At 39.4% G+C, this 15247-nt stretch overlaps 1 protein-coding gene across 1 annotated transcript in view; it reads right to left on the bottom strand.

The window, feature by feature from the left end:
* PLCL2 (phospholipase C like 2) overlaps positions 1-15247 on the bottom strand; it is a 188052-nt gene that overhangs the window by 63831 nt on the left and 108974 nt on the right. Inside the window, exon 3 of the mRNA XM_073223980.1 lies at positions 948-3434. Coding sequence (XP_073080081.1) covers positions 948-3434 — 2487 coding nt within the window. The remainder of the gene's footprint in view (positions 1-947; positions 3435-15247) is intronic.

The raw sequence follows: 15247 nt of genomic DNA, 5'->3' as shown, positions 1-15247 counted from the left end.
GGAGCTTGCTGGAAGCTGAGGGTGTACAAACCATTTTCACCTCAGAATAGGGAACAGCTTTTCACATTTCTGCTATGGTTTTACTTCGAGAGAAAGAGAAAAAATTTCTCTGTGGTGGGATGGTCTGTTTATTAATGGGGTAAACACAGACTTGGTAGAGGGGTGACATGTTGAGTCTTCTCATAACTGCTTTATGCATATAAATAAACACATTCTGGCAGCTGTCATGCAGCTGGCACCTCTCACACCCTGGGCCGGGTTAGGGTGGCTTCTCTTGGCTGCTTAGGGTGGCCCTTGCTGCTGGCTCTGTATCGTTCATGGGCCCTGGTATGCTGCTGGGTATGTGGACAGTCCTCACATATATAAACCCTAATTGATTGCTTTTAGTCATTATATAGTTCACAGATAATTATTATCTTAGACTTCTAATAAATACAGATACCACATGTCTTTTGTTTAAACAATGAAATAGCTGTCCACTAAAATCTAGAGGAGGTTCAGAATGCAAGCACAATGGCTCATTAAGTGCTCGCTCTTTTCCCAGCACTACAGCTCCATAAGAAAGGCCTAGAACGTGTCCCTTTTATTTTGATAGGTCATCAATTTGTATTTCAGCTTCAAAATATTCAGAAAAACCTGAGATTCCCATGTACAGTATTAGCAAAAGCGGGAAAGTTTTGTGCATAATTAACAGGGACTAGGATGTGAAACAGAAACAAGACTGGTTTATTCTAGTATGGTATCAGTATTCAGTATCAGCTGCACTTTTGGAAACTTAAATGATAAAAAAAATGACACTAGTGGTAACTAATACCCAATTAGAATTTACAGATCATTTAAAATCAAATAAACTATCATAAAGAAAAGCCCTCTGATATCTTCATAAGCTGTGCACATGCATTAAGAAGGAGAATTGCTGATTAAACACTTAAACACAATAACAGTACCTGCATGTTCTCTCGCAGGTCTGTAGCATCCCGTATGGGGGGCTGGGCGTTCTTGAATACCTCATCTACAGTTTTAATCCACAATGTCCTCAAAGATGCATATTCCCTGGATTTCTTCCCTTTTCTCACAGAAAGGCCCCTTTTATGAGGTTTCCCTCCTCCTCTTCGGTTAGTAATAGCCACATGCACAAACAAAGAGGCGTGCGCGAGGACCTCTCCCGTCAGTGACTGCAGGGGCACGTGGCGGTAGCCCGTCTGTAAACATTCAAAGGGAATCGTGTACTGGCCAATAAACTCATCTCCAATGTAGTCATCATCGAGCACTACAAAGCGCACCATGGCCAGTTCAGGTAGGTTGATTTGAAATTCAAAGCTTTCATCAAAAATAGGAGCATCTCCGTTCTGGTGCACTGTTTTTGTCCTTTGTTCTGCACAGTCAGCAGGGATTCCGTGAATCTCAACATAGACGTAAGGATCCACCACGTCACCTTTGGCACCAGATCCTTTGGGTTTGGGGAAGTTCTGGCCGCTGATGATTTTAATGTGAAGAAGCTGAGGTGACACTCCTGGGACAGAGTCTTTTGTATTGGCGCTGAAGAAAGAAACTTCCTCCCTCATGATGGCCGGCCGAAGGACATAGCCGCAGTTCCCGTTCTGCCTAAACCAGCCAATATTCAGGTCCATCATCAATCCTGGGGTCTGAAAGTTCATGGCCACGATCTGACAGCCACATTTCCAAAAATCTTGAGGGTTCATGTTACTGGAGTCGATCCTCATTGGGCTGGGGAAAACCCTGGCAAGAAAGCGTTTGTTGTAGTTTACAAAGTCCCCTGGATTCTCATTGGCGTATTTGCTGGCAAGCACTTCATTAAATGAACAGACTTCCCAGTATTTCTGAATCTGAAATGACACCTGAAATTCTTTGAACTGAACTGACTTACAGATGCTCACCAGCTCAGACAGCTCTTTGCAGAGCTGAAACCGTTTCACAGGCACACTGTGGGGCAGCTCCGTATTCTCCTTGCCCATCCTCTGGGACATTTCTGCTCCTTCGTCTTCATCTGTAACATCGCCTTCTACTCCAGAGCAACTGGAGGACAGCTTCTTTGCTTTAATTAGTATCTTCCCTCTCAGGACATCTGGGGATGGTAGATACGATTCCTCAGCATTGGGTGATGTTGTATAGAGCTTGTCTCCTAAAATTTTCTTCATGTGTTGAACCATCACCTTCTGTTGTTTAACAGAACAGTGATTTTCTAAACACAAGATAAGAGGATACTCTGAAGCAAAGAATGCATACTTGTTAATGATATCGATGACACTGCGGAAGACTATCTGAGAGGTCATGGTGTGGCCCGTGTAAATAACAGGCTCATTATCTGGCCCATCCCATACATCTAACTCAACACTCCGGCAACCCATCTTAAGGGCTCGAATGTATCCTGTGATATCAGAGGGGCCTCGGAACTGATCCTCTATTAAGTATGTATTATGAGATGAGTTTATAAAGTAGTGAGACAAAGGTTGCTTCATATCCTGACAGACCTTCTTATGTTCAGGGTCAAATATGTAACAGTCAGGTGACATGAGATAATTAGTGAAGCCGTCTATGGAGAGCCAGCCCTTCTCCTGACCCTCTTTGGATGGCTCATATTTGTGAATGATTTCAAGGCTTATTTCCTCCTTTATATGTGCCACACCCTGCTCAGCCTCAAGAAACATCATAAGGTCCTTGGTATCGAGGAATTCTTTATTGCTTGAAAACTGAACTAAGAGGAAATAAATTTCAGGTCTGGTACAAAGCTCATGGAAAACCTCAACAAATTCTTCCTTGGTGACTTCTGTACCAGCCTTTTCCTTGGATTTGTGCAATTCTTTGAACTTAAGCTCAATTTTACTAGTTTTTAAACCGGGATTGAGGTTTCTGATACACTGCACAGCATTGCACAGAGTTATATGTCCAAGGTTATCTACATCAATTCCACTAAACATTTGGGAAACCCAAGAAGTCCTCATGTTATCTTGGCTACTTTCTAACATATCAAGTGTATGTTTTCCATAAGAAATTAGGTACCGCAGTCCCGTGACCCAGATGTTTGCAACATCTGCAGAGTTGGCCACCAAATCAAGTGACTCATAATTCTCTCCATATATGACTGAAAATGCACAGTCTTCAGATATCTGGTCAGAAATGCCATTGCTGCGGAATATGTCTGTGTTTTTTCCTGTTCTCACTTCCTTGATGGATTTAATATCAATCTTGGCTTTCTCAGAATCCTTCTTAGACGGTTCCCACCTCAGGCTTTGCATGTCGGCATCCAGTAAAAAATACCTATGGTAAATTCTAGAGTTGGAGCGAACCTTTTTGAGTTCTGAGCCCTCAACCATGGAGCTGATGCAGTCGCTTGCACTGCTGACCTTCTTCTCCATTGGCATGCTGCTGAATGAGACAGTCTTTTTCCGTTCTCGCTTCTGTTTTGTACCATCCTAGGCGAGAAAAACAGTGTTTTAGAACAGCATAAACACAGGTTTCTGTGTTGAACACTAAGAATAAAAACTTAAGTTCCTTGAAAAAAAGTCTTCCTATTAGAATTTCCTATTGTATATCCTATGGTGATTGAAATTAATTCACTTGTAAAGCTTAGAAATGGCCTTGGTATTTATAGCTTAATACAAACAGGTAGAAAATCATTATTGCCAAACTGCAATCCATACGTGTCAAGAAACACAACTTCAGTAACACAATAAAATCTTGGATAGAGAACTGGCTACATAATTTGCAAGGTTCAGAGATAAATGAAAATGTAGGACTCCTTGATCAAAACTTATTAAGAATTTCAAGAAGGTGACAGAATACCATGAAGCCAAGGACAGGGCCCTTCTGAGTGTGAGGCTTATATAACTAGACAGGTCATACACGCATGAAGCCAGCCCTGCTTGTACACACATCTACACTGCTGTTTCTCAGGATTTCACTAAATCATTTGCCTCAGAATTGCCTGGGTTACCTGGTTAAATGCAGATGCCTAGGCTCTTGAAATCGGATTTCCAGGGGGCAGTGCTCAGGAATTTGCATTTCTGACAACACTCTAGGTGATGGGGATGTACACTAAAGTCTGAAAACCACTTCCTGACTGCTTGGACTCACTGAGATATCTGGGCAACTTCTGGAGACTGTGTATACCAAATGACCAGAAACAGCTAAGTAGGAGCCATTAAATTGTGTGTTAAATGAGTAGACAATGGAGTCCCGGCAGAAATTCCTCACTCTTCAGAGTCTGCTGTTAGATTAGCCATGGTACTAAATACTTCAAAGAGATATGGTCCAACTCTTGCAGTTACATTAAGTCTGGGTGGGAGACCTAGTTACAGCTGGAGGCGCTTCCAAATTCCAGAGCTGGATTTACTAAAGCCTACTACCATATACCAGGCCAATGCTCAGAACAATGTCACCTGTACTTCCAGTATGAACAGATTATTAACACTAAAACTTCAGGCAGCATCTACTTCTAAAGAAGTTTGCATCACCAATACACACTTTCCTGCATAATGCAGCAGGTGTTCACTTTAAGATGTTGACACCACATCCATGTGTGTATTTAAGTTCTTTCTCTGTATAGATGACCTTATTATTGAAAAAATATATTGTTCAAATGATCTCACAATACCTTTTACAATTTTAATCTGAAACATGGAACTGTTTTTCAGAAGGTGTATGAAAGTTGTGATAAATTTTCAGTAAGTCATTACGGAATAGAGGTAGAGGTCAGGATTATATAACTTTCACGGCAATAAAGAAAAGAGCCTGTAAAATGTTATACAAAGGCAATTCTAACCCTCCTGCTCTGGAGAGACTGTATTTTGAATAAAACGTCCATATTTAAAAAAATGATTATGCTATTCTCTGTGTCTGAAATTTAAAGCCATTTTTACTTTTTGACTACCTGTACTTCCAAAAGCAATTTGCAGAAGGTAATTAAACTTAAAATTTAAATCATATGGGCATCATTTCCCTCAGTTTCAGAATAAACTCTAGAGGCTTTATGATCTGAATGGCAAGATTAAACATAAAAGCCATGAGGCAGAGTATTTCCTTACAACTGTATCCTCAGAACAATAAAGTATGAAAGACAAAAACTATGGTAATTGTATCCATAAGGTATAGTGCATTAGAGCTGTCCCAAATCCCTAAAGCATAGACTGCATTCTGTCTATTTAAGCAAGCTGACATGAAATTAAACTTGTAATCAGTCATGTGTAAGGGCATAAAATAAATGTAAAAATTTCCTATTTCTCAGAACAAAAGTTGTCTTTACCTTTAAAAACACACATTTACCTTTAATAAAGACAACATACTAATTAAGTAAAGAAATTTTATAATCTTTATAAATTATATCTCAGAGGTGCCACTAGTAAAAAACAACAAAGATAAATGGAGGTGCTTATCCATTAAAAAAGTAAATATAGTATAGCATTTTTCTCAGCATTATAATCTTTTATTCTGTTATTTTTAACATATTAATATTTGATTACCACTTTATAATTTATTACAAATGATACATTTCAAATTCACAGATCTCTTTGTCATTAAGAGGGAAAAGGCAAATTGTAAAGCAGGTTAACATACATACATGCTTATGCACCACATCTGTGGGACAGGAATAGTGCTTGTGGCTTTAAAAGTATTGCCTTGCTTTTCATAAGCCAGCCCAGGCTTTGAGCGGTGACTTTTGATCACTGATTGTAGATATGTGAACATGACGGTCCCCGAAGCACAGCTTGGGTAATAACAGCGGGACTCTGCTTACCAGAGACGGCCTGTCTCTTCTTCCCCTTTTGTCTGCTGTTGCCTAGAACCATCCTGTCCTCTCCATATCTGAATGAGAAGGTCTGTTTTTCCTACCTTGCTAGCAGATAAAGCTATTAGAAAACATCAATAAAGGAGTGTGCTTGCTTAGAGACCAAAAAGGAGAACAAGTGTGAGCTTGCCCTCATCACCGGGTGGATATAAAGGCAAGCTGGTCACCCATGACCAAGAGGAGAGGGAAAGGAGGAAGGAAGGGGAACTGAGGTTCAATAGCAGGAGATCCAGGCCCCCAGCTTGCCTGACTCCCATCTTTATCCCAGTCCTATTCATCTCTACCTGGCTTTCACTTTTTAGACCAGCAGTGAACAAGTACTTGCATAAGCTAAACAGTTGATCAATAGCAAAGTAGGGGTCTGTTTTCTATGTTGCTTCTTAATGTTAGTTTGTTTAAATTTAACAATGAAGAGTGAGCAAACTATATGTGTTATACATAGTTTTTTTCAACTAAAAGAAAACTAAATGCATGTAACTTGCATGCACTAATCATCTAAAACCAGAGGAAAAAAACTCAAGTTTCTGGTGAGATGGAGGCGCTGCAAGACACTTTATAAAATAGTATAAATGTTTTAGAGATGGCTCTTATGTTGTATGCACTTGTCACCTAAAGCTTTTGATGGTGAGAACAACAAATGTGATCGTGGTCCACTGGTGTATTTCTGCTGCTCCATCAGCACTTGGTACCATCTGGGGAGGTAACACAAAATAAATGTCCAGTCTGGAAGAAAGCCAACTTGCAGAAACACTGGCCTCTGTGTCAACCCTGAAAGTTTGAATTCTAAATAATGAATCATAAAATTCTGAACTGGAAAGAAGCTTAAAGATTCATTATACATTTAACTAACACTTATTTCCAAAATACCAATTTTGTAGTGGGAATGATTTCAAAAAAGCAATGAATTAGAAAGAGGCTACACAAACTTTTCTGTACCACAGCAAATTCAGGAAGAATAAATATGTTTATAGAACTTACAGTTAACATTAAAATTATTATACTTGTAAGGTTGGAGGCACCGGAGGGAGAGGTGAGCATGTCAGACACTGATGACGTGCCAAAGTCCCAGGCTGCTGCCCCCTCCCAACCTGAAAAATGTGCCTTAGGCTAGCCAATCCTCCCGCCGCTGTAAATCTATGCTCTGCCTCCCCCTACCTTCTTTACAAACTCCCCACCTGTCTAGTTGCGCGTGACTTCCCCGGCCTGTAACTAGCCAGACCAGGGAACATCGCCCGAGATTGCGCTCAAATAAACTACCTGGCCCTTTGTTGCCAGTCATTGCCTGCTTATTTCGGTTAGAATTTATCTTACAATACTGAGTCCTATGAAAAAACACACACATTTCTAATAAGACTGCTTACTTGATTTAATAGAAGTCATCACTACCTTCTGACCCCTAAAATTATCACCTGGGATGTTTAAGAGGTAGTAGCAATTTCATACATTTTCATTCTGAAAAGAGGTAACAAATAGGTGGGCCTCATTTCTTCTGTGGGTAGCAGAGTGTTTGGCACCAACCCAATTAATCCAGCTCATTCCGGAGAAGAGGAAGCCTATCTGTGGAGCTGAAGTCTCATCTCAGGCACTCAGCTGACATCCTCCTGGAGGAGAATTAACCTCCCATGCCCTCTGCATTTCTCCTTTATTTCAAAACCGATTTGCTTCTCCTTTCTGTTCGATTACTTCTCAATAAACACCATGAGAAAATGATGACTTCAAAATCCAGCTTCAACACTTAGGCCAAAGTAGTGAACAAGTCCAGGCAGTGATTCTGGTGGGGGCAGGGGGGCTGTGGGTAAAATTGAAACATTTCCAGAATATCTTACCTGGTTTTAGTGCATCTGCATATCAATAGGCATTCAGAGGTGGAGAGAAGTATGGTTTTAGTACATTTGCATCTTTCCTTAGGGGTAGAGAAGTTCATCTCCATATCTATGAGTGATTACCTGGGCAACAGAGGGCCTATGAGTACAGGAGAGGTGAGGGGGAGGGCCGGTGTTGTGGCTGCTTGAGGAAGAGAAGAAAGATGGCTGGAACTGCAGTTTGTGAGAAATAAACGGATTTTAAACTTTATTTCTCCCTTTGACTGATTTTGGTTTTTAGGGGCATTTTGCCCCGGGATTTCCTTTCCCCGGACTTACAGGGGCCAAACAAAATGGGGCAGGGGCTGTAGTATGAAACAAAGCAGCCATTTATCCTTCCAGCTTGTTTTGAGTCAAGTTATTTAACTTGATTTATAAATAGCATTAAAGAAAGGTCTGAAATTTTAATGTTTATTGAAGATGTCTGGGATTAAAGAGAGCTGAGAAATGCCAGGTTAAAGAAATTTCTATCCTTAACACAACAAAACACCCTCAGAAACAACTTGAGACCCATTAAAGGAGCCCAGCAAGGCCTGGCCTTTCTTTTACTCAATAACAATAACTCTGAATTGAAGGAATAAGTCATGCTGGGCACATCAGAGTTACCTTTCAAGGTTTTTCATTCATCTTTAAAGCTTTGATGTGCTCTCCAAGATGAGTAAAAAGGAAAAAAAGGAATCTGGAGCAAAAATGGTCACTCTGAAAGTCACAAAATCTAATTAACAGAAAAAGAATAAAATAACTTGAGGAAAAGCTAGGTATGGTCAAATGCTGTTCCCCACTCCAGTGGAAGAGCCCTTTATTGCAAGTAACAGAAAGCTACTTGGACCGTGAATGCCTCTCCCCCTGGGTCTCCTCTTCCATCATGTCCTCTCCTGTACTCCAAAAGCTCATCCCGGCCCAGGTTTGGGAAGGAGTCTATGAGGGCACAGATCTGCTGATGGCCTGGGAACCTATGGGTGACCTGCAAGTCACAAATATGGGCAAGTTCAGTTAAGATGACAGTTTAGAATGCAGAAAGCCCAAAGAGAACATCACTCCCAGACTATGAGTAAAGAAGCCAGACTATCTATAAAAGCATAATTTTCTGGTATCCATCAGAGAAGTGTGGTCACAAGGCAACCAAGGGAATGGAATTCCAGAGTGACAAGCCCTTCAGTGAGAGACGGGGATGAAACAGTGTTGTGTCTGGCAAAGCATGGGAGGAGGAGTCTACCATGGAAGCATACAGGAAGAAATCAGTGAAAATTTTAAGGAATTCCTAAGGGCCAAGCATGGGCTTAGGATTCCAGTTTGGAGTAACTGGGAGCCCAAGATACAGAGACAGTGTACTCATTTTAAGTCTTCTTTACAGGTGCTCCTGAGAAAGACTGGGGCAGAGCAGGAGAGAGAGTTCTGCTCTAGGTACAGACATCAGACAGGTGACGGCTGCCACTGGGGACAGAATGAAACTGCCTGCTGCCACAACCACTTTCCTACGTGAAGCCATAAACCACTGAGAAAGGGAAGCAAGCCTCCCTAGCTGTTGAAGGGAAGAGGCAAAAAACATATACCTCCACAGTCAGGCAAAGATTTACTGCCCCAAGAGGCAGAAGAATCTCTTGGACTCAGGAGCTGTACCTAAAAAAGTAGAACTCTGCTACCACCAGGAGAGAGGCAGAAGGCAGCCTCCTGCCCAAACTCACCACAGACACGAGCAGAGTTTGGCTGCCCTGGGGAGCAGGGCAGGAATGCTGAGAAGGTCTTCCCTCTGCAGCCCAGGTGCAAGGTACTACCTAAGATGGAAACTAAACCAGGAAGACAGAGAAATCCTCCTGACTCCACCAGAAGCCTAGCACCCAGAAGCAGCAGTGTACCATGAAGAGGGGCACGGGAATGGAAAGAGACCCCTTCCTAACAGAGGCATTCAAAGATGAAAAGTGAGGGTAGAGCATGAACAACGATTAAGTCCTCCAGGTTCTTAGCCCCACCTCAACACAAGGCTACAGTGACCCCTCAGTAGAGGACTTTGAAGCCAGTGGTATGCTGAAGGTAACAATGGCAACCCAAAACACAAATCCAGGTCAGTTCTCGACTAGGCTAATTCAACGTCCCCAGCACTAATGACCTAGAAAAGGAAAAGGCATATCCATTTCTGAGCATAAACAGTATTTACCTCAGTCTTTATTAAACATGATATCTACAATTCAGTAAAATTACAGGACATACACACACACACAATTTAAGAAAAAAACTCATTGTCAAGAGATAAAGCAATCAACATAGCCAGAATCAGAAGTGCCTACAGTTGGAACTATCAGACAGGGACTTTAAAACAACTATTATTAATATATAAATGAATCTAGTGGGGAAACTGAACAATATGCATGATAAGATGGGCTATATCAGCAGAAAGATAGAAATTATATTTAAAAGTCCAGTGGAAATGCTATTTAAAAACCCCAAATATCAGAGATGATTAATTCCTTTGGTAGACTTATAAACAGACTGAATACAACCAACGAATCAGTGAACTTGAAAAAAGGTCAACAGAAATTATCCAAACTAAAACACAAAGAGATAAAAGAGTGAAAAAATACAAAGCAGTCATCCCAGAGCTTCTGTGTAACATATGTGAAATTAGAGTCCCAATAGGAAAAGAGGAAGAGAGAATATGGCAGAAGAAATATTTAAAGTAATGTCCTGGAATTTTCTAAAATTAGATAGAAGAAACTCAAGCAGAATCACACACACACACACACCTACACATATCACAGTCAAATACCTGGAAAACAAATACGAAGAGAAAAGCTTTAAGGTAGTCAGAGTAAACAAGAAAATTATCTACAAGGAACACAGATAAGAATTACAGATCAGCTGGATTATGGGTGACCCACTGACATTTAACCACAGGTTGTCTACTTGACCCAGCTTGCAAGTGTACTACATATAAAGAATACTTTTATGGGAAAAGTTCTCTTTTAAAGGACTGTGGTCCCTAAATTTCCCTGTGTTCCACAGATAAAGCTGCTCCCTACAGGTGGGTTTCAGAGGCCCACAAGACTACAAGACTGGGTTTGGATTGTGAAAGTGATTTGCAAAGCCATCTATCTTCCTCTAAGAAGTTTAGAATCATGGCCTTATCAATAAACTTTAGAAGGCAAAGAAAAAGATGATCATTTCCTAAGAAAGAATATCAGCTTTAAATGTTAAAGGCAAAGGATGTCTTACAGGGTTGTAAAGGAAATTTTAAGGCTACCCAAAAAAGAAATTACAGAGACAGAAAAAAGAAACTACATAATTTATGGATATATGTTATAAAATTTCACTAATAAAAATGGCAAAATCAATTGATCATAGAAACAGCTCTTACTTTTAGCTGTGAAATTGTTTTCTTTATTCCAGTGTAGAAAAAAATAAGCCAACAGTTTATAAACTTTCTAGTTTAGGAATCACCCCAGAAATACTATGGGCCATAAGATGTGAGCTAGCCTTGCACATTCTCTATGCCTCAGTTTTGCCATCTGTAAAATAGAGGTAAAAAATACATACCTATGTCCCCATATGTTATTTGTAGTAACTACTTCACAGGGTTGTCATAATGATAAAGTGAGTTCATATTAGGAAAATGCTTTAAATGCTGCCTGAAATTTCATATACCCTATATTAGACCCTGTCCAATAAATATATTTCAGGGTGAAACTACTTCTTCCTAAAAGAAAACTAAAAAGAAACACTATTATAAATGTGTAACTGCAATACTCTGATCACTTAGAATTTGTTGAAAGTTAGTCCCATTCCAGAAAAAAACAGAATGTCACTCCCTCTGGGTCTTGTTTAATGGTGCTACTTAGTGCTACCACAGGACTTCAGAGCACAGCCAAATAGATGCAATGCCCAGGGTATACTGGGAAACTGTAAAAGATAGCCAGATGTCCTCTCAAAAAAAAGTTTCAGAAGGCTGCATCCCCACACCCAGGGAACAGTAAGTTAATCATTTCTTAAAGTCTTGTTAATTTTAAATCCCATCAATTTGGTTAAAATTATAATTGAACTCATGTATAAGTAATCACATTCAAGAAGAAAAATTTGAAGCAAAAATCCCCATAATATTTTTGACTTAAAAATGATCAAATGATTTGCTCAAAGCACTTTCTGATCAGGATTATCCAGATAACTCTTTCTACTTCATGCTCCAGTATTATTTCCTACTGTTCAAAACAACTACATGTAAAGAAAACTAATTTCCAATTCCAGTAAAATGAAGTTTTCAAGGTCAGGTTAAAGCTTCTAAATCATTTAATATAATGTATTACACCTTCCTTTAAAACATTAGGGTCTTTAATTATAAAATCAGAGGACCAAAATGGAAAACAATACGTTCATGACAACACACTTCTGGTGAAACATTTTCACTGCTACTAAAATATTTATTAAAAGTAAATTTCAAAATTTCATATTCAAAACCATAATGTAACATCTGTGTCCAATGCAAACTGCAAAAAATCATCAGCTTTCTCCAGTAATGAAAAATTTAATGGTGAACACCAAGCTCCTATAAATTATACTAGTGCTACTTCACATTCCAGCAAAAATATTGAGGCTAATTAATTTTAATTTATGACCTATAATAATGGTACTTAAGTGGCCCACTTTGGTGTGAAAACTGTCAGTTGTTTCTCAACTGTGTATATGGTAATTCCTTATTCAGCACATTATAAAGCCTGTTGACTTCCTATACTACAGAGCTATTTCCAGATGTGATTACATAACTAATTGCTAATGCTGCCTGGTAAATCATGCTGAAATTTAAAAGGTACGCAAGTCAAAACACACAATGTGAAATCTTGGCTACAAATATGATCAATTCTAACAGTAACTTCTCCATCACAATTTTTCCCCTAAATTGTGCTGGTTCTTCACTATTTCAGGATAGCTTAGGAGGAAGAATTTATTTTCCTCATTTATTTTTTAAATCCTTTAATGTCATTACTCAGTATTGAGGGAAAGTGATGGCAATTCAGGGGTAGTCAGGAGTCAGAGAGGAAAGCTGCATAGGGATCTGTACATATGCAAAGCTACTGCCTTGGGCCATGTCTGCCACAGAAAAGAAGGAACAGGAGCTCTTTCAGTGAGAAAGTATATTTCCACAATGATTTTAAATTAAATTTTTTAGGGAAAATTCTTCACCAACAATTTATTATGTAATCATCTTGTATAATATTTTCTTTCTATCTTGTCTTATAGGGGAAAAAACCTTCTTCCTGGGCCCTTATTTTAATCCAATGGTTTATTTGCATAAGAAATTACTGTGTGCGGGAGAACAATTAGATCAGAAAAACCAAAAAAGAAACAAAATAATGAATCAGATAATAGGGAAACTCAGCTTTCTACAAAATATTATTTTAAGTTCCAAGCCATTCATGAGCCTTCACAAGTCCAGCCCTCAGTGTTGTCTCTTCTCCCAAATTTGTACAGTATTTATAGTCTCTACCCTGTAATTTAACACTTAATTATAGTCTTACTCAGTTCTCTAATTGTTTTATGTGGGTTAGCCTTATCCCCTCAAGTAGAAAGTAAACTTTTTAAGGTGATAGGCCATGTCTTATATTCTACAGACCCTGGCTGGACCAATGCTGTCCAGTAACCCCTTTTGATGAAATGGTTATTCCAATGTTAAAGGGGTCAATTCAACAAGAATATATAACATTTGTAAATATTGATGCACACAACATAAGAGCACCTAAATATAGAAAGCAAATGTTAACACACCTAAAAGGAGAAGCTGACTGCAATACAACAATACTAGAGGAGTTTAACATCCCATTTACATCAATGGGTGTACCATCCAGACAGAAAATCAATAGGAAACACTGGCCTTAAATGACATGTTAGACCACATGGACCTAATAGATATATACAGAACTCTCCATCCAAAAGCAACAGAACACACATTCTTTTCAAGCACACATGGAACATTTTACAGATCATGTTATTAAGACCAGACAAGTCGTAATAAATTTAAGAAGACTGAAATTACATCAAGCAACTTTTCCGACCACAACTATATAAAACTAGAAGTCAATTACAAGAAGAAAACTGGAAATTTGCAAGTATATGGAGATTAAACAAAATGCTAGTGAACAACCAATGACTCAAAGAAGAAACCAAAAGAGAAAGCAAAAAAATATCTTGAGGCAAATGAAAATGGGAATACAACATACCAAAACTTATGGGAAGCAACAAAAGCAATTTTAGGAGGGAAGATCATTGTGAAAAAAGCCTACATTTAAGAAACAAGATAGATTTCAAACAACCTAACTTTACACCTCAAGAAATTAGACAAAGAAGAATAAACTAAGCCCAAAAGTAGTAGAAGGAAGGAAATAACAAAGATCAGAGTGGGAATAAAAGAGATAGAGACTAAAAAAGCAATGGAAAAGATCAATGAAACTAGGAGCTGAGTTTTTTCGGTAAAGATATTTAAAACAGACAAGCCTTTAAGCTAGACTCACCAAGAAAAAAGATAGAATTCGTGTAAAATCAGAAATGAAACAGGAGCAGTTATAACCACAGAAATACAAAGGATGAGTTTGAGGAGGATTGGTGCTAATTCTTCTTTAAATGTTGGTAGAATTCAGCAGTGAAGACATCTGGAATTTTCTTTATTGGGAAGTTTTCACAACAATTGTAAAGCACTTACTTTTTTAACATAGTCCTGTTTGTTTATTGATGCCATGCTATTATTACTGAGCATGCCTCTAAAATGTGCTTGCTTGTTCATTCATTCATCCATCCATCCATCCATCCATCCATCCATCCATCCATCCATCCATCCATCCATCCATCCATTCATTCAATACATGTCCCAGCTATTAACAGATTGTGTATGCTAGAAAACATACACAAAATTAAACTCAAGCGCTAATATTTTCTTTTAAGCTTACCCAACTTGGCAACTACTGGTACAAATCAGGAGCCCCAAGCTCAGCTCTAAGGCCCAGAGAGCTTTGGAGACCCCTACCCTGCCTTATAGCATTCAGACATAAAAACCCTACAGGTCTTCTCTCTAGGTCCCAAGTTGCCACCTCATAGAGCTGGTCCACACTGGGATGGGTGCCTCATGCCTTCCTTTTCTTCTTGCTCTGCACCCTGACAAGCCTCTGGACAGGTCCCTCAAACTCCTGGTGAATCTGCCCTCTACCTCTCACTATACTTTGTCTGCCAGGATGAAGGAACAGCAACAAAAAAATACAAAGACCCTGAGGTTCAGGCAAACCTAGGCACTCCAGCACTGACAGGAGACCAGCTTGGCTGAAGGGAAGGTAGCCGCATGGCACACAGACAGAGGCCAGGTCCTGTAGAATCTTAAGAGAAGGCATTTGGATTTATTTCTAAGGGCAACTACTTGATTTCCCCTTTGAAAAGAGTGCCAAGTGGAGCATGGATTGGCGTGGGTTAACAGTGGAGGTGGGGACATACTTAAGCGATACTGCAGTATCTCAGATGTGCATAATAGTAGCTAGGACCACAGTGGTAACAGCAGAGGTGGAGAGATCTCAGGTAACTGTCAAATTTCTGGCTCGATTAAATGGAGCAT

The sequence above is a fragment of the Manis javanica genome, chromosome 15, assembly GCF_040802235.1.
Source record: "Manis javanica isolate MJ-LG chromosome 15, MJ_LKY, whole genome shotgun sequence".
Classification (NCBI taxonomy): Eukaryota; Metazoa; Chordata; class Mammalia; order Pholidota; family Manidae; genus Manis; species Manis javanica.
This window is presented reverse-complemented; position numbering and strand designations above follow the sequence as displayed.